Source organism: Protopterus annectens, chromosome 1.part1 (assembly GCF_019279795.1).
Source record: "Protopterus annectens isolate FY-2018-M chromosome 1.part1, PAN1.0, whole genome shotgun sequence".
NCBI lineage: Eukaryota > Metazoa > Chordata > Ceratodontiformes > Protopteridae > Protopterus > Protopterus annectens.
This window is the reverse complement of record NC_056726.1, coordinates 1,177,481,351-1,177,502,005: the sequence shown is the minus strand read 5'-3', so window position 1 is coordinate 1,177,502,005 and position 20,655 is coordinate 1,177,481,351. Positions and strand designations below refer to the sequence as shown.

Below are 20,655 nucleotides of genomic sequence, written 5' to 3'. Positions count from 1 at the left end.
CCCTTCCTGTGCAGACCCTGCTTGCTAGGTATAGTTCTCCCTCCTTCCCCAACTCATCTGAAGTAGCACATTGTCTATCAGCTAACCAGATCCTCATGTCCTTAGGAAAAGTGGTAAGGGCTTGTTCCTTCACCAAAAGGTCTGCCAGCCCTTCAAAAGTGGTGACCTGACATCCACTCACTCACCTATGGAAATAAGTACTCAGTTCAGCAACATATTCACATGCACTTTCATCTGCCTTGTGTCTATGCTCATGAAACTTTTTCCTATACATTTCAGGTGTGAGCTTTAAACATTCTAAAATACATTTTTTACATCAGTATAATTAAAACATGCAATGTCAAACATTTTAGCTAATGCAGTTACAGCTTTAACATGGAGTAAGGGGGTCAGGATCCATACCCAGAGCCCTCGGTCAACTTCATACTGTTTACATACCCTCTCAAATGTATGAATGAAACTATCAAAACGTATCCCCCTCTTTAAACTGAGTAAGAAATTTACTGACCTTTTGTGCTTCTGGGGTCCAGTTACTCCCTTCCCCATTACCTCCATGGCTTCTTCTGTTTCTCTTGTTCTTCAGCTTGCAGACATGACAGTTTCTCATTGTCCTCAGTCTGTAGACACCTCAGTCTGTCAGCTGCTTCTAATTCTACATGCCTCACCTCCAACTCAAGTCTCTTTAGCTGCAGCTGGATTTTTAAGTCCACTGCAGAAAGGCTGAGCTGTCCATTCTCTGAGGGAATTATGTCTCCACTGCCAGTCTGATTGTCCTCCTGGTTGCTGTTTTCTGATGCAGCTGCAACCAAGGCTGCAATCAGGTCTGCCTTAGTCAGGTTTCCATGCACCAGTCCCCTAGCCTGGCACATCTCTGCCAGCTTTCCACATTCATCTGCTGACATGCTGCCTGCTCTCCCTGACTAGCTAAGCTAACAAAAGAAATAAAACAATTGTGATCTGAACTATAAGCATGCACTGTGTGGCTGTTTTAGAGTACAAAACACCTTCAAAACTCACTGTACACAAGCTACAGGATTCACTCTACCCACACCACTACAAGCCAATTAGTATTTGCCAACTAATTAATATGTGATGTGGATATCCCACCACTGCCAAATACAAATGTGAGGTGGATTTCCCAACCACTGCCACCAATTAATATGTGAGGATATCCCAACCACTGCCAAACAATTAATATATGAAATGGATATCCCAACCACTGCCACCAATTAATATGTGACGCCCGTGCCCTAGCCCAGCAATCAAGGAGCCTCAATCCTCACCACTAACAGCAGAGAGGGCATCTCAGAGCAGGAGTTAAATAAAGTTATAATAGAAAGAGAAGGATACTATAAACCTATATTGTTAGGAGGTATAACATCTGAAAAGGAAAAAGTGTATAAAGGTAAGGAATATGTAAGGTATATAACTACCTATAACCTTAATACATATAATGTGAATGCTATATTAAGAAAAAATTGGCCTATACTGTTAGCTATGCCTGAAATTCAATCTATAGTGGGAAGTAAACCTTCTTTGGCATATAGAAGTGCAGAAACTTTAAAACAAAAACTTTGTTATAAAGATTTCAAGAGTAAACCTACAACTCAGAAAGAGATAGGCACAAGGAAATGTTATAATTGTTCATGCTGCAATGACTTATTTGAGGGTAGAGATTATTTTGAACATCCTACTGATGGACAGATTTATAAAATAAATACACTGACCACATGTAATGTAGAAAAAATTGTATATTTAGCATCGTGTTTAGCTTGCACTTCATTTTTATGTAGGCAAAACTATTAGAAAACTCAAAGAAAGGATAATAGAACACAAGTCAGACATTAGAAGAAAGCTACAAACTAATGCTTTAAGTAAGCACATTATGGAAGAAGGAAGTAATCATATATTTAAATTTAGGGTATTGGCAGCAGTCAATATTAGTATAAGAAAGGGAGACATTAATAATCTCTTAGAATTAAAGGAATTGGAATGGATCATTAGGCTTCAAGCAGACATGAGTCCAGGTTTGAATAATGCTGTGAACTTAAAACCCTTATTAGTGAAGAAGCAAAGAGAAAAATTATGAAGCTGTTAGCTATAGTAAGAGGGCATTATTTTATTATAATAATATTATTATAATAATTATATATTTTTTAGGTATAAATATATGTTTAAATTAATTTATTTGAATAATGTGAATCATGCATGTATGTGTTGTATGTATGTATATATGTGCATATATTTTTAAGCTATTTTTAAGATATATTTAAAGTGAATTTAAATTCTTTGTATGTATATATAAAAATTCTTTTGTGTGTATGGGGTTGCCCTTTTAAATAATTTTAGGTTAGTGAGTGAGTGGGTTGGGCTGAAGCATTTGTTTAATTGATTCTCCTACTTAAATGTCTCATTTCTGTTGTAAAATTATACTGATGAAGGGTGTAGACCCGAAAGCTTTATTGAATAAACTGGTTTTGGTGTAACTTCGTTTATAAATGTTTCATCTCACAAGTCCATGCTTACACTTACCATGGTTCTGGTACCAGAAGATGCCAGAGATTAGGGATGCATGGCTGGGCTTAAACAGACCTCAGTGGTTGTTATCCTCATAGCACACCTATAACCCTGTAATGATCCCTTTGGCATATATTTGTCTAAACATATCGGTCAACATGAGAGAACTCAGAAATTCATTATAGAAAGATCAGTAGCCACAAAAATCTTAGTTAGCAGGACAGACTGACAGCCCTCTCTCTGCACCCATCTCATATACATTCATGGGTTCCTGTGTCTAGCCTTTTGAACCATGAAAGATCCAACCTCCTTTGACTTCCCTTTTCTTTGCACAGAAAATTGATTCATAGGTTCATAGGTAGGTACTGGGCTATCTGCCTGAAGGCATATATTAGCCCAGCCACATTGTGCGGTATTCACCACCCCTTTGGTTAGTTCCCTAGGCCCTTGATCTAGCAGCTAGTACCCTTGGCCCCTATCTAGTGGAGCTGTTGGTATGATCCCTGGTGTGAAATTTCTGTTACCCATCCACTCTTCAAGGTTCCTCTTGAAGAGTGATAGTGAGGGAAGTCTTCGCAAAGGGAATATATCCCTCCAGCATGTTCTATTCATTGTTGTGCTGAGGTTTATATCCCTAGAGTGTATAGCTCGAGTATATTTGGTTTTGCTAAGATGGAGCATGTTCAACAGTTCTGGGTTGGACATGGCTCTATATGTTAGACAGAGATCGCCTCTGAGAAGGCAGTATGCAACAGAGAAAAGCCTTGGTTTTTTTCAATCTTGCTGCATAGGGCAACTGTTTGAGGCCAGTAATCCTCTTAGTGAGGTACCTCTGTGGTCTCTCCAGCTGCTGGAGATGCCTAGCCAGGTACATTCCAATTGGTGCATAGTACTTAATAATGGGTCTGATGAGGGAAGAGTAAAGGGGCACCACTACATCTTTAGATCTTGGTCCGAACCCTTTCGTGATCAGATGGGTCACATAGAAGGATTTTCAAACCACCTTGGCAACATGGTTATCAAAGGAAAGCTGACTATCTACTTGGGTCCCTAGATCCCTTATTACTTCTTCAGATTTCAGGAGGTTACCTCCTATGTGGTAGTTCACGGGTACTCTGTTTTTTTGCAAAGGGGATTACTATACATTTTTTAGCATTTAGCTTGAGACCATGGCTTTGACACCATGCATCAGTCTCATTAAGGCCCTTCTGGAGGATATCCATGTCTGCCAGAGACGCTATTAAAGCACCCAGTTTGCAGTCGTCCACAAACTTGGTCAGCCACAGCCCTTCAGTGCTTGCCTGTACTTCTGAGAAGTATATGCCAAACAGGAGAGGCCCCAGGACAGAGCCCTGAGGCACACCACTTGTTACTGGTCTGAATTCAGACATAGATCCCACTATTCTTACTTTGTGGGATCTGTCTGAGAGCCAGTTTGTGATCCATCTTGTGACGTAAGGGTTTATGCCCAGGTTGGTGAGTTTATCAATAATACCCGAATGGGGAATGGTGTCAAATGCTTTAGCAAGGTCAAGTTAAGCTGTGCGTACCTCCTTTCCCTTATCTAAAGCCTGAGTAACTGTCTCAAAGAAGTCCACCAGGTTCAGGAGGCATGATCTGCCCTTGACGAAGCCGAACTGTGTGGGGTCAAGTGTTTGGAGGTTCCCAATCTCTCCATTTATGAGTTCCATAATGATTCACTCCATTGCCTTACAGATCAGACTGGTCAGCCTTATTGGTTGGTAGTTCCTAGGGTCGGTTGTAGGCCCACCCTTGTGCAGCGGAACCACCGTTGCTGTGCGCCATTCTATGGGCACATATCCTGTCGAGAGGCTGAGACTGAATAGGGTATTCAGATGCGGGGTTAATTCATTTTGGAGCTCACGTATGACATAGCCCGGGACACCATCTGGTCCCATGGAGGCAGTGTTTTTAGCTTTAGATAGAGCCTTATTAACCAATGTATCAGTAATAATTGGAGTTACACAATCCCCTGGAATCGGTGGGGGGGGGGGGGGGATATGCACTGAACCTGTCAGCCAAGATGTTGGCAATGTCAATGGGGTCAGTGTATTTTGTTCCATTTTGTACTAGCTCAGAACAGACCTGAACATTGCCATTTAGGTTTTTGATGTAACCATAGAAGGCCTTATCATTATCCTTGGTATCCTTGGCAACTTTCTTTTCAAAATTGGCTTTAGTTGACTTGATGAGGGCCCTCAATTTCTTACTAATGCTGATCAGGAATGATTTTTCTACTTGAGAATTGGCCTTTTTTTGTATAAGTCTCCTCCTTTCATTGTATAGTTTGCTTATGGCCGGGGTCCACCAGACTGGTTTCTTCTTACTTGAGGAAGGAGTCTTGGTTTTATTTGGGATAGTACGGTCCATGCAATCCTGAAGATGTATATAAAGTGCCTTGGTGTAGGATTCCGCATCTTGGATATCATTATCCTTCTGCAAGGGAATAGTGAAGCTTTCCACTTCTGATGCAAGTAGTTTGAAGTTTGCTTTGGAAAGGTTTTTTACAATGGTTTCTTTGACTGGGGGAGGTGGAGGGGTGAGGATGTCCAAGGTTATCAGTTTGTGGTCTGATTTGACCAGAGAGTGAGTGATAATGGGTGTGGTACAATGGGCGCCCATATTTGTGATGACTAAATCCAATATGTTGTCCCCTCTAGTGGGAGAACATACCAGTTGTTCAAGGGCATTTGAATTTATAAATTCTATGAACCGCTGTGCATAGGAGTTAGAACTTTGGTAGTTCGCCCAGTCTATACCAGGGTAGTTGAAATCACCCAAAAGTATGGTGTTGTGTAAGACCTTTATATTTTCCAATGCCTCAAGGAATGCTGAGTGAGCAACTTTGGACATGGTAGGCGATCTATAACAGGCTATAACTTGAAATGTGGTTTTGCCTGCTGATAGTTGCGCATGGATGATCTCTGGGGCATCATGCTGCGCCACTAACCTGGAGATGTGGGTATCCTTGATGAATATGGATACACCTCCACCCTTTGTACTGCGATCCGGTAACTGAGGCCAGAAGCTATGATATGAATTGTAACCTGGTAGTGCTGGGGTGCTCTCTGGAGCCTTGAACCAGGTTTCTGTCACTGCACAAACATCGATTTTCTCCATACCGAGGAGTGCCTCGAGTGCGTGCATTTTGAGGTTGTGACATCTGGCGTTGAGTAGCATTACGCTTAGTTTTTGGTTACCTGTGCTGGTTACGGTGGTTGGTTTGTCCTTCAAGCCTTGCCTAAAAAAGGCACTATGGGGATAGCAAGAGCCTTGGCCAGTATTCGAAAGCCTAGGGGTGACAGGTGCAAACCATCTCTGGCGAAACAGTGAGGCTTGTCTATCATGTCATCCCAGGCAGACAGACACTGGATCCCCTTAGAATGACACCAGAAGCTTAACCAATTGTTGAAATTGATCATTTTGTCTTTGTATTGTGGTATCATTCTAGGTGAAGGTAGTATGCTACTCAAGGTCAGGGTCATACCAGCTTGGGCTACATGATCACAGAGCTCCTCAATGTCTCTTTTCATGTAGTCCAGGGAGGTACGTCTTAGATCATTCACACCAACATGTACAATGACAGCGTCATACTTGTACTTGTTCTGGAGTGACCTAAGTGTCTGTGTTATGTGGCGGATCCTATCACCCGACAGGCAGCTGACAGTAACCTTCTCCTTGTTCAGCCTGGTGAGTGGAACATCTATGCGCCTTACTATACTCCTATTACTAGCGTATTGGGTATGGTGTTTTGCCTTAGGGGCTGTCGTGAGGCACACTGCTGAGGTGAATTATGTGTTTTCTGGCTTGTGTTTGGAGGTGCAGGTTGCTTGCTTGTCTGCTTTGGCGGGCCCTGTTTCTTTTTCAGATTGGTACCTAGTGCCACTGAATATGTTTTTGTGTATTTATGCATATGTTTTGCTGGTGCTTGTTTTGTAGATCCATGTGTGACTGGTGGTGTGATGGTCCCCAAATACCTGGCTAGAGGAGTTATATTTTCATCAACCAATGAATAAGACATGTTGGCATGCTAGATTCATATTTCAGTCTAACCCCTGCCTTTGGAACAAGCCTTTACTGCATGTCAAAGTAAGTCTAGATAACAAAATGGGCACCCTCAAATTCCCCATTGCTTTATCTTGCATTGTGCTACTCAAGGCAGGAGCAAACTATGAATGTGGGTTATAGCCTTCTAATGGTCTGCAAATGGAACAGATTGTGTTTACCTATGAAGCTATGAACAGATTATTTATTTATTTATGTTGGTTTGTTAACTGGGTTTGCCCTACTGGGCAGCAGCCATTTTCAGGAAACCCAGGACGAAGTAAACACAGCACTTTATTTACAGTATACATCAAATAAATTAAAGACTGTCAGGTATAATTCTGAGTCAAAAAGTAGATTACTGATTTAAGACATTCTATAAAACATACACCCAATGAAATATATTCATGATATTTAAAATGAGGGGGATTATAGGAGAAAGACAGTGGAGGATAAGAAGTCTGTTGACTGATAAATTAAAGAAGAGGTTTGCTATAGATTAAGGCTGGAAGAATGTAATGAAAATTGCTGGTCCAAATTCATAAACATTCATAAACATTTATTGGGTCACACTAAGCAAATTTGTGTGATGGGTGGCCACACACAGGGTGTGTGAGATTCAGGAATCAGTTATACAACATAGCTACACAACATAGTTAGGGGACAATCTGAGGCCAGTAGTGGTTTGTGCTAATGATTGCATAACGAAGTGTCAATTATGTGAATGAGGAAAAACAACATGGAGGAACTGTTTAGGAATGTTCAAAAGTAGCGCAGCAACACTGCACTCTCTAGAGATTCGTAAATGGGTATTCCAGTGTAGCATGGAGCTGTGGGTGGGCAATGAGCAAAATCTTTTGAGAACTTTTATTAAAGGTATCTGCATGCCACAAGATAACTAGTAGAAGAGGGCACTACTACAGTGACTTGGCTGGCACATGCCATTAATAACTAAATATTTTGGCATGTTTGGCCAGAATGAAGACAGAAGTTTCAGAAAAATGGTAACGATCAGTGTTTGCATGTCTCACCTACTAGAATATGCTTCTGTACCACCACACTTTTTTCCAGAGGTTAAGACTAATGCCAAAAGATCGGGGCAGGTAATATAACTCAGTCACACCCTAGCTTTCAGTTTTGTACTTTAAGTGAATGTAATTTTGGTCACCGCTGTTACTTGTGCTGAGATTATATAAAACATTTGTCAGCATAGCTCAGTATGTAAACTTGAAACACAGTCTAGTTCCCTCACAAAGCAGTTTGGCAGTTCTTAAAGGTTATACAAGTTGCAGAGGAGATTGTTTAACAATTTTCTACCAGGAATCCAAACAAGACTTTAAGAATGTCAGGAGTTAAGTGCATTTTAATATTTATGTCCTTAATCCTATTGTTCTGAAATGCTAATGGGGCAAGTAAAACACTTGAACTGAGCTGATATAACTTCAATTGTTAGTTTTATTTTATTTTATTTTATTTAATTATTATTTAATAAGGGAAGTGTAGTGATCAAACAGTGGTCATATTTTTTGCAGAAATACTTGGCAAGTAAAAACTTAAAACAGAAATTGCAGTAGTTGAAGTCGTGACAATATATCATATTTTATTTATTCATTTATTTACTTTATTTATTGAGATTTGTTAACTGGGTTGATCTAGTTGGACTTATGGCCTATTTTCAGTGGAGACCCGAGGAGAAAAGCTCAAAATAAAAATCTTCCCTGGACACCAGCTCACTTTTCTTGATCAGTCTTATTGTCATCATGGGTAGACCTTCTACTGATCTTAAGGTCTAATGTGTCACAGTGTCATACTTTACATGTGCCTGCATCTCACAGCTACCCACACGAGAGTAAGGGTATGACTGCAACAGTGTGAGTCTAAATGGTGATAACAGAGACTCTATATGGTTATCAAGACTCTGTACGTGAACTATAATGAACTACAATTTTTTCTTCAGTGATCTCTTGCAACTGCCAACTCACCCTCCTCTGACTACTGCATCTTCAGAATTCCCAGATAACTACATAGTAAAACAATAAGTGAGAAGGTCACTGAAAAAACAATCAGTAAAAACAACATGAAAACTCCAGCAAAGCTAGAACTTCCACTGAGTGACCTCCCATACCTCTTGTGTCAGAGGCACATGGGATTTATGCAAATGACCCTTATGAACATCAGGTGTTTCAGCTAACTGGCGATTCTGAATGTCCATGACTGGTTTTGTCACCCATGTGAATCAGATACAAGAAGTTTGGGCCCATGTGCCTCTGATACAAGAGGATTGGACTCATGTGCTTCTGATACAAGAGATTTGGGCCCATGTGCCTCTGATACAAGAGGTTTGGTCCCATGTGCCTCTGATACAAGAGGTTTGGGCCCATGTGCCTCTGATAACAAGACGTTTGGTCCCATGTGCCTCTGATACAAGAGGTTTGGGCCCATGTGTCTCAGATACAAGAGGTTTGGGCCCATGTACCTCTGATACAAGAGGTTTGGGCCCATGTGCCCCTGATACAAGAGGTTTGGACCCATGTGCCTCTGATACAAGAAGTTTGGGAGGTCACTCAGTGGAAGTTCTAGCTTTGCTGGAGTTTTCATTTTGTTTTTACTGATTGTTTTTTCAGTGACCTTCTCACTTATTGTTTTAGTTTGTTGTTTGTGATATTTGTGCAGTGACCCTAATGATAATACATCACCTGGGTATAACAGCCCTGTGTTTCTTATGCTTAGTCAAACACTCTGCTTGTGCTGTGCTGATGAGGTCATAACAAGGCTGAAATATGCCTATCCACAGCTAGTGAGGTTTGGCTTTATTGGCCTGAAATTGTTTATTAAAATGACGAAACAAGTCATGGGCAATCAGAATCGCTAATTAGCTTTAACACCTGATGTTCATAAGGGTCATTTTCATGTATCTCATGTGCCTCTGATACAAGAGGATTGGGAGGTCACTCAGTGGAAGTTCTAGCTTTGCTGGAGTTTTCAGATAACTACATAGTAAATGTTTAACTGCAATATTATACAATGTGCAGGCCTATAAAGTACACTGGTGTTGAAAGACAGCACCGATCTGTGACCCTGATTACTGAAATTGTATTAACAATTTCGGTGTTAGAGGGCCAGCTAGGGAAGAGAGGACTGAGTTGCCAAAAGTGTGGTCACCTTTCATGGGTATTTGGAAGATCCCACTTAGGGAGTGATACCCAGTACTGGTTTGGATAGTATTAGCAAGAAAACTGTCAGGGTGGCAGTTCTTATATTTTTACTGTAAAAATTTTCACATCTGTGTAACAAGGCACCTCAGTTCACACTGTTCGCTTGGTTGGACTTCAGCAACATCCCCTTGCTTTCATGAACTGCATATCATTTATTTAAAAACAGGATGCAATTTTGGGTCTTCCTAGCTGACTGCATCTGCAAAGTAAAACTCTTCATTTTTTCACATTTTGCATTTTACAGAAGAAGCACAAAGCACTTCAATCCTTTCTTTACAGTTCTATCACACTTGCAAATTACTGTCATTTTTCTGTAGTTGACAAGCAAAACTTTTATTTTGTTGAACAAGTGCAACCAAGTATCACTTTCTGTATGTTTTGCACTCTGAGCTGATATTGAAAATGGCTCAACAAGACTAGTGCTTTATCTTACTTAAAATTGAAAAAAATACACTAACACAATAAATAAACTTGTTCAAGCTCTATTTTCAAGTTTATCATTTTTTGCTACAACAACCTCTACCTCCATGCATACCTTTCAGCTGTCCACATTTTCACAGAATGTCCATATTTTTGCTTCAGATTATTTCATCCATTTTTCTTAACACTGAGGTTTTCTGGCAAATCACTGGCAAATCATTACCAAAGTCAGAAAATAATGGCAAATGTTTGAGTTTGAGGCTTTATATCCTTGAGAAAATTCATGCTAATACAAAACCTGTTATTCTATCAACTTTCTAAGTTAGTAAGAATGACATTTAAAAAGTGTCCCTATTTGCCCCCCCATTATTTGGGGCTTTGTCCAAATTTCTTGTTGTAAGAGTCCGAGAGGTGATATATTTCATTCCTGGTTTATAGCTTTTCAGATGCATTGTTTTATTGTTTTACAACAAGTTTAACTCATCACAGTTTATATCATCTCTCCAGCTGTGAACCTTGCCTATTCTTTATGCACCTGTTTGTGTATCAGTCATCATACTTAGCTTTGTATCTTCAACAAAAATTTCCTTCCAAAAAGTCTGCAAAGTCATGGGAAGTCATTGAAGGAAAATCCTAGTACAGACTCCTGTAATTCCCCAGGGATAACCATCTTGTCATCATGTGAACATGATTAGCTATTGTCAGCTGTCTTATTGTGTATAACAAATATTCCTCCATTATCATACGAACCACACCATTGTGACTAACTTATTTTAATGCTGCTAGTTCGGATGTTTATTCATAACTTAATCAGTTTAATGTTTGATATGTATGAAGTCATGAAGGAATCCTTAAATATTCCTGAATCACAGGCTTCACAATCAAACTCTTCATTCAGGCATCATGGAACAGGATTTCTTGCAGAGGCAGAGAAACATAACCCTCTATGAATGGAGATCATGTTGGATAATTCAGAGGTACTGTCCCCCCCCAACCATGCAGCACCCTGATAACAATAACTTTGCAAGGAAAATAAAATAAAATAAATAAATAGTAAATAAATAATAGTGTCCTGTACCTCAGGCAAAATAAAATAAATTGTTTCCTGTACCTCCGGGTTAATGCTCTCTCAGCAACAGCTCCTTTACATACTAACCTGGGTAACAACAGTAGGTACCACAAATAACATTTGAAAGGGTCTTGTCTGGAGTTCTGTCATGCATTCAGACAAACTGTAAAACATAGATCAAGCACAGTGGTACAGTGTTTACTGTTGTCACCTCACCTCACACCTTGGGTGGGCCATAGGACATTCATCCCGAAGATCACTTCAGTGGCTTTGCTTGACAGGGGCACTGGGAACTAAATTTGGGCAGCATGATGCCAGAGAATCTTCTTGGGCTAGGCTTATATAGGCTCCAGGGTCATTAGCCTAGTACACACCTATGAACCTATGCTGAACAAAAAGTGGTTCTCTCAGTTTGATTCTTGGCTGGGGTGCCTTCTGTGCAGAGTCTGCATGTCCTCCCTGCATTTGTGTGGGTTTCCTCTGGTTGTTCCGATTTCCATCCATATTACAAAGACATGCATCTGGAACATTTTGTCCCGGGCCTCTGCTAAAAATAGGCTCTGTCCTACTTGGACTTTCCCAATCAGCAAATGATAGATAAATAAATAAATAAATAAATGTTTTGTAAATGTTTGTTATTTGTTCAGAATATAATAACATGTAATAAAACTAATTTCCTTTACAAGAATGATATCTGTTAATTGTGAGATGGATGTAGGTTTTCTTTCTATAAACAGACATTTGGAAACTTTCTTACTGCAGTGGTGTATGACTACAGCATTTACTTTCCCCTCAGGAAGTTACTGTTAATAAAACATTACATAAATGTGATATCAAAGACAATAAAATACCTTTAATTATCTTCATAAATTGTGCTCACTCTTCCTATTGGTTAATGTCCTGGCTCACTAAGATATTTATTTGTTCACCTTGCAGAACAGGTGGAGGCACCAGACATACACATCGAAGAAAAAGGGAATAAAATCAGTTGTACCAGAAAAAACAGCAACTATAAGTACAGATTGTGTATTCTGTATCAAAATGATCACCAAGTGCAAGATACTGGTCTTCAATACAATACTACCCCTACTGAGGAGGTTTCCTTTACTGTCCCTGATCTTCCTGATGAGGCTTTATTTAAATGTTTGTGTTATACAACTGGAGAAAGGTGGACACGTAACAGCTCTGCTATAACTAAAGCAGGAAAATGTAAGTAACGTTTTAACTGGCTTTGCTGTTTCTTATTAAACTATGTTCTTGAAGTCTATAAAGCTGTGAATGATGTACATTTCATAAATTAATGACAAGCTGTACCACAAATGACTTACAGAAGAAAGAACGTAATGTAAGCAAAGGGGGAAAGAAATAAAATTAAAAAAAAAACATACAGGGTCTTGTCTTAGTGATTTTAGTATGGTTAATATCTCTTGCGTGATTCCAATTTCACTGACCTAAATACGAAAATAAGTTATTTGGTTATTTCATACCACTTGTTCAATTACTGTGCATATATCTGTATTTCTGATAACATCTCTGAATTCAGTTGATAAGACAATTGTACTGGCTAGAAGCTGTGCAGATGAGTAGTTGATCCTAAACTGTTTTACAGCCTTTCATTTGAACCCCCCCCCCCCCATTATGATTCATGACTAGTGCTTTATTGCACTGTGGGGTAACTCCATTTGTTGACATTCCAACAGAATTTTCTGAAGTATCAAGTTACTTTTCTTACCTGACAATATGGTAACATCAGAATAGTAGTGATAATTTTGAGATGATAAAAGTGGAAGACACCTCAAGGATACACATGCTAGAAGTGAATGTGTAGGCTTTCCATGAGCTGGCTTGTTTTCTTTATCTGTACTTACTTCATACAATGTTTACACATATTTGCTTTCAGGGATGGGTATTTAATTTATTTTTCTCCTTGAATATTATGTATAAAATTAGATTTTGATTAATGAATCCTTACTGGGCACCTGTAAAAGAAAAGCAGGAACCCCAGATATATGTGCACGTGTGTTTAAATTGAAAGATCAGTAACTTGTCCCATGGTGTTAGCTTTGTTCAAACAATCAGACATAGTTTCTCAGCTGGAAAACTTTTATGTCTTTAATATGGTACAGCTTTACTTCTTTAAACTTGAACTAAAGAAAGGATGTACTTTCAATGAAGTAAAACAGAATAAAGAGGAAGTGGCACAGATACCAGTTTTATCAATGACTTTCTCACTTAGCTACTGCACTACTTAAGTGTTTTTTTTTCCATCTCTCACTCAGAAACATTCCCTTTAGTTCTAAAGAGTAAACAGTTAAAACTGTCTACAACAGCACGTGCTTTATTTTTAATCTTTCACTTACAATTCATAAAGCTTCTCAGAGTTACTATTCAGATTTAAGAAAACATTATTTTCCATGCCTTTACACTTTTTTTCATCAGTTTTACTAGTTGACTAAATTTGGTATAAAAATGCAAATTTTTAGGCTCAGTCCATGAGGTGGAATATTATGAATCATAAAACAGCTCCAAGAAAGACAGATTCCATCTATTACCCAACTATCAGCTTGGGTCAAAGGAAATCTATTTTTCTTCTTACAGCATTCCCCATTAAGTGGGTATGATATACACACCCATCTCATATTATAGATATTTTATTTATCCTACAAATTAGGGAATCAGAAATCTGTATGTGATCTCCACTGGCTTTTTAAAAGCACATTGACTTAGAAATTTGATGTTTATCAGTATAGCATATGTCAAGAGTCTGGTTATGATCTGAAAAAAAATCCTAATGAAGAAAACATGGAGCATGGGTATGTCTTTAAGGGATAGTTTGCTTAGTGCCTATTAAGCTTTCAACAAGGGAAGTTTGCCATTGTATTTTCATAAATGGTGTTCTGTTTTGCCAGTGACTTCATAGCTTGGGACTATATGCCTTACATGTTTGCTATCAAGCTTTTTTGTTATTAGGCTTCAAGCATATTTGGAGACCCACCCCGTAATGTAATTGACAACAAGTTTTGTGTGTTTGCAAGCATAACTATAAACTAGAGAGGAGTCAAACAACATCGTTGCTGCAAAATATTTCATATCTACAGCCTGCAGTCTGGTTTATTATATTGAATGTATAAACATATATTTTTGAATCATACTAAATTTAAAATTCAATGTGTATGATCACCTGGGTGGTAAAAAAATGTAATATGCATATCAACCCCCCCTCAAAACAATGACAAGACCCAGGAACTTCAAAACTATCCACTTGAATAATAAAAGTTTAGCAATTTGAAAAAAACTCTGTAAAATGCCCTACTTGGAAAAAAAATATTTTAGAATACTGGAGAGTATTTCCAGAGACCCATGGGGTTACTAGGAGTCCTGTTTGCAATACAAAGAACTGCTTGGTAGTTGAGGTTAGATGTGCCCTCCCCGCAGGTTTGAATGGTTACATTTCTAAATTGCCAGTCCCAAAATTACATTGAGCAAAGTTATGCAGGCTAGCAAAATGTTTCATTACATGGAAAGATTTTACAATATATGTATTTATAATGCTTTCCCTAACTATTAAATAATTATGTTATTTTAAAATCACATTACTCATTTCACATACGGTTAAGAAGTCCTTCATAATACTAGATGGCCTATATCTTTAAGAAGCTGTTCATTTGAATACAATTATTCAGTTTAATGTACTAATTTTAATTTATGATTAATTCTTAGAAACCCCTTTAACGTTTTAAGGACGAAAACATTTTTTTTCAATTGTTATTTTTTATACAAAATCACTAAACTCTTATTGTTAAAGTGGATGGTGTTGAAGTTCCTATGGTGTATGCATTTTGGCCGGAAACTGGTGGTCATTTTTTGCTTTGGTTGCAAATATTGCTTGTGCCACTGGAAGCTTCTGGCTTTGTGTAGCTTGTATATCACCCTTAATATTTCAGCAAAACAGGACTATTTTTTTAAGATTATATACAGTTCACACAGGTTCAGTGCAAATTTCTCCCCTCCTTCACCCCCAAAGGAAGAAATACTTATCCCAGCTGAATGTAATCTCCCTGTCATCTCAGATGTCCAAGTGAAAACCGCCCTAAACAAAGCAAAAAACACAGCATCAATGGGACCTGACGGTATCCCGGGTTGCATGTTACGCGAACTCCAAGAGGAGCTAAACCCGCACATAAAAATGCTATTTAACCTTAGCCTTACTTCGGGATATGTACCTGAACACTGGCGTACAGCAACAGTGGTCAAACTCCACAAGGGGGGTGCCTCTACAGACCCTGGAAACTACCACCCCAAAAGCTTAACCAGCCTGGTCTGCAAAGCTATGGAAGGAATCATTATGGAACTCATAAACAGAGACATAGGGGACCTACAGACACTTGACCCCACCCAGTTTGGCTTTGTAAAGGGCAGATCCTGCCTTTTAAACCTGGTTGACTTTTTCGAAACAGTCACTAGAGCCATTGATGAGGGCAAAGCAGTCCATACAGCATACCTGGACTTGGCTAAGGCCTTCAACACAATACCCCACTCAGGCATAATAGATAAGCTCAACAGCTTAAAAGTAAACCCTTATGTCACTAGATGGGTTGCAAACTGGCTAAATGACAGAACCCATAAAGTTAAAATCGCTGGAGCAATGTCAGACTCAAAGCCAGTCACAAGTGGTGTCCCACAGGGATCTGTCCTGGGACCCCTCTTGTTCGGCATTTATTTCTCAGATGTTAAAGCAAACATGGGAGGGCTGTGGCTGACAAAGTTCGCAGATAACTGCAAACTAGGTGCCATAGTCGATACACCAGCAGACACACACATCCTACAAAAAGGCCTCACAGAAACGGACAACTGGTGCCGGAGTTACGGCCTTAAACTAAATGCCAAAAAATGTATAGTCATCCCCTTTGGGAAAAACAAAGTACCCACTAATTATCACATAGACAGCAACCCACTGAGTACGGAAAAAGTAATCAGAGACCTAGGGACCCAAGTCAACAGCGACCTCTCATTTGACACCCACGTTGCCAAAGTGGTTAGAAAAACATTCTGCCTTGCACACCTCATCATGAAGGGATTCTCATCCAGATCCAAGGATGTCATTGTACCCCTATATTCCTCCCTCATCAGACCCATGATTGAGTACAATGCCCCATTTGGTATGTACCTCACCCGGCATTTGCAACAGCTGGAGAGACCACAATAGTACCTCACCAAGAGGATCAAGGGTCTCCAACATATGTCTTATTCTGCCAGACTAAAGAAACTTCAGCTTTATTCAGTAGCATACCGCCTGCTCAGAGGTGATCTCTGCCTAACGTACAAGGTCATGTCCAATCAGGATCTGATGGACATGCTCCACCTCAAAAAATCCAAATCCCTCAGGACCACGAGAGCTAAAGACTTAAACCTCGGCACAAGTATGAATAGGACATGCTGGAGGGACAGATTCATAACCCAGAGGCTTCCCATGCTTTGGAACAAGATCCCAGTTCGTATTAGGCAGAGCCCCTCACTGACTCTCTTCAAGAGAAATCTTGATGAGTGGATGGGAGATCGTAAGTTTACCCCAGGGGTCACATCTGTGTCACTGCTAGACAGGGGCACAGTAAACTAATTCTATTATATAAGGGGACCTTCATTGTGTCACTACTAGACAGAGGCACAGTATTCTAAATTTATTCTGTACATTTTTGTACCATTTCATGGGGTGGCAAAAGCCACATCACTATGGCTAGGCTTACAAATGCCCCAGGGCAGATAGCCTAGTACTATACTATGAAACTATGAAACAAAACTCCAGAACTCAAAATATGTAGATTCACCAAAATTAACTTTAATTCATGATAACATCCAATAGGCCACAAAACAGCTTTAGGACAATAATGTGATATACAGCATACTGGTTTCACAATAGGGTCATGACTATATATATATATATATATATATATATATATATATATATATACATATATAGATCTCCTTCATAACACCACATTACCATAACAGTGAATGTCAGAACATTGAGACCATAATCACAAAGATTCTTATTGTTAAAATTGCAGAAGATCATAGTATAGAATGCGGAAATGTACTTACCTTTTCATAGGGTGAATAATTTCATGATGTTCTGTAGTACATACATTAAGAAATATGGCAGCATTCACATCACTTTATTCTGCTGCCTTTGAGTAGTTTGGGTATGTGTGAGTTGTAAAAGAAAAAGAAATTGTGTAATTGTAGCTGTTTTTGTTAATTTAGTATGTAGCTTTACAGGTAAGGTAATCCGGTTTTGACATTAGTAAATGTGTTGTTGTTTTGGTTGTTGTTTATTCATCGCTAGACTCCTATCCTTTCTTTAAATTTAATTTGCAGGAGGTGTGAGGACTGCAAAAGTGAAGGAGGATAGCTATTATATGTGTTGGTTGTGTTACTCTTTTCGATGTTTTGGGTTTCAGTGTTTTCATAGTCGGTGTTTTAAAGTGTCAATAATGTGTATTTTCCTGATTGTGGTCTCGGTGTTTTAATGTTCACTGTTATGGTAATGAGATATATATGTATATATATATATATATATATATATATATATATATATATATATATATATAGATATATATATATAAATGCATGGATTTGGTCGTACAGCCAATTGTTGAACACACCATGTTGAACTGTAGAATGTCAGTATGGCATAATTGCGAATGCAATTATGTCGATATGCCAAACATCCTCCCTTTTTGACCGATGGTAGCGCTTGTTTAGGTGGTAGAGCAGTCAGAAATGTCGATTGCTGAATTTTTTACGACATTCCGACCATTCGACATCTAAACTTTTGTCATTTAAATTCGGAGAACACCCTGTTCGACAATTGGAAGTTAGACCAAATCCATGTAAACATATATCTATATATATATATATTTCATTTTCTGAATGGTACTAATATCAATGTGCATAATATTGACACCAAATTATCAATATTATGCATATCAACACACTACTATGCATGTGCCAAGAATGAATCTCAGCACATGCAAAAACTTTTAAACAAAAAATCAAAACAAAGCATCACTTTTCCCAGGGGAGGAGTAAGCAACCCCTGCACACCTACACCCCTGTTAATTATATAGACTAATTACAAGATTGCACAGTTCTCAGGGAAAGGTTATGTTTGCCAACCTCATGGATCATCTTATCTGCTACTTTGTTTGATAGGTGTCGAACATTTGTTAAGTTGACAAAACAAATGTTTACCAAAGCACTGTTTGACATAAGTAATGGAACATACACACACACACACACACACACACACACACACACACACACACACACACACACACACACACACACACATACCTATCTATAATTGTGTGTGTGTGTGTGTGTGTGTGTGTGTGTGTGTGTGTGTGTGTGTGTATATATATATATATATATATATATATATATATACACATAGAGAGAGAGAGAGAGAGAGAAGTGCATGCTTATGAGGGCAGAACATAAACACAAGGCACATATGCGGAACACAGGCTGTGGCTTCTCTCATGCTCTAATGATATAGCAGTAACCTTATTGTATGGAAGGCTTGCAAAACAATTAAGGTCTTACATTCCATTAACATACTATAACAAGCCATATTAATATCAGACATCCCATTATTATGTTAGCTACCTCAGACTCCATTCAGCTACTCACATAAACCAGTATGTGATGACCAACATAAAGAGAAATCAGAAAACAAATACTTGTGCAATTAGAGTGATATCCTTAAATTAATATTTCAGTATTAAAACAGTTATTTTTCTGGTCTCTTTTTTTACCACTGGATAGAAGTCTAAGCAAGAAACCATACTGGAGTGGAAGTGTCAGCTGTATATTGTAAACCAAATTCAAGTTCAAATTGATTGAAATGTTAACTTCCTAGGGAATTTATAACTCAAACAAATCACTACAGTTCAGTACAATGAAGGAAAATGATTAAAATTAATATAATAATAGGAAATTTATCATAGCACACCATAGTTTATCAATGCCAAGATAGACAAATAAGAAATCAATTCCAAAAGACTAATGATAGTTCTGTGGATACCCTAAAAACATAACTAATAAACCCATGATATAAGTTGGTTGGTATGTTATGAAACTCCATCAGTTCACAGAAAGCATAATACTCACTGATGAATCCATTTTATAGCTCAGGACAGGTACTGCGAAACAGACAGAACTGTAGTGAAATGGCTGAGAGATAACATATAAGTAGCACTGTAACAAAATAAAATGCCACTACAGCAAATTCATCCTCCGCATCTAGCCATCTCCACAAGGAATTCAGTGCATCCAGTGTAGGTCTTCAGTACTGGACATAGTATCCCAAATTGTCAGGGACATTAATGACACCAGTCAGGAGGTCATATCACACGTTAGGGACAAGGCTCTCCTTCCTCGCTAAAAAGTTGAAAAAGCACACTAGAACCTTCAATTGCATATTCCCTGAGATGTCACTTAGTGAGAATAAAACAAACAAATGGAAGCTATATTAGTGATAAAACTTTGAATAAAAAAAAAAAAACATTAATTGCAACACATAATAGCAAATGAAATGAACAACCAGTTCAAATAGGCAAAGACAAACATTTTACAAATATTCCTGAAAGTAGTTTCTCCACTGACAGCCATATGTTACCATTTTGGAGGTCTCACCCTCAAGATCGAGCCCCCTAATTGCTGACCATCAAGTCATAACTTTGCAGATATCTGCAATAAACATGCAGGTAAAGACTGTTGCTGTACTATCAATGCTTCCCCAAAAGTGAGGCTTATTCTGACCTGATAAAGGTCATGCTGCTAAATGCTAGGAGTCTAATCATGAAACTGCACTCATTGCAAGCATTCCTAACCTTGGAAAATGCTGACATCTGTGCAGTCACAGAAACCTGGTTCAAAGCTGCGGAGAGCACCCCAGCCTTACCTGGTTATTCATCCTATTATATATTCAGACCTCAAACTGTGGGCAATAAAGCAGAAGGAGGACGAGTTTCAATATACATTAATGGCATACACATCTCCAGGCTGGTCAAACAGTATTACGCACAGGAGACACTCCAGATGCAGTTAACCATTGACAAGACCACTATTCAAATCATAGCTAGCTACTGGCCCCCAAATCTGACTGAAGATGTTCAATCTGCCCATTTGGACCTGTTTGAATCTATCACGATTCAACCCTTTACCCTGATCCTGGGTGATGTTAACTTCCTAAACATAGATTGGAGGAACTACTCATGCCAGAACACTAGCTAGTCAATACCCCCACAAGAGGTGATAACATCTTGGACTTGGTATTAATCAACATGAGTAACCAGTGCAGCATCC

At 38.7% G+C, this 20,655-nt stretch overlaps 1 protein-coding gene across 1 annotated transcript in view; it reads left to right on the top strand.

The window, feature by feature from the left end:
• The first annotated feature begins 1,885 nt into the window (after window positions 1-1,885).
• Window positions 1,886-20,655, top strand: part of LOC122815868 — a 105,397-nt gene continuing 86,627 nt past the window's right edge. Inside the window, exons 1-2 of the mRNA XM_044088697.1 lie at window positions 1,886-2,027; window positions 12,223-12,495. Coding sequence (XP_043944632.1) covers window positions 1,886-2,027; window positions 12,223-12,495 — 415 coding nt within the window. The remainder of the gene's footprint in view (window positions 2,028-12,222; window positions 12,496-20,655) is intronic.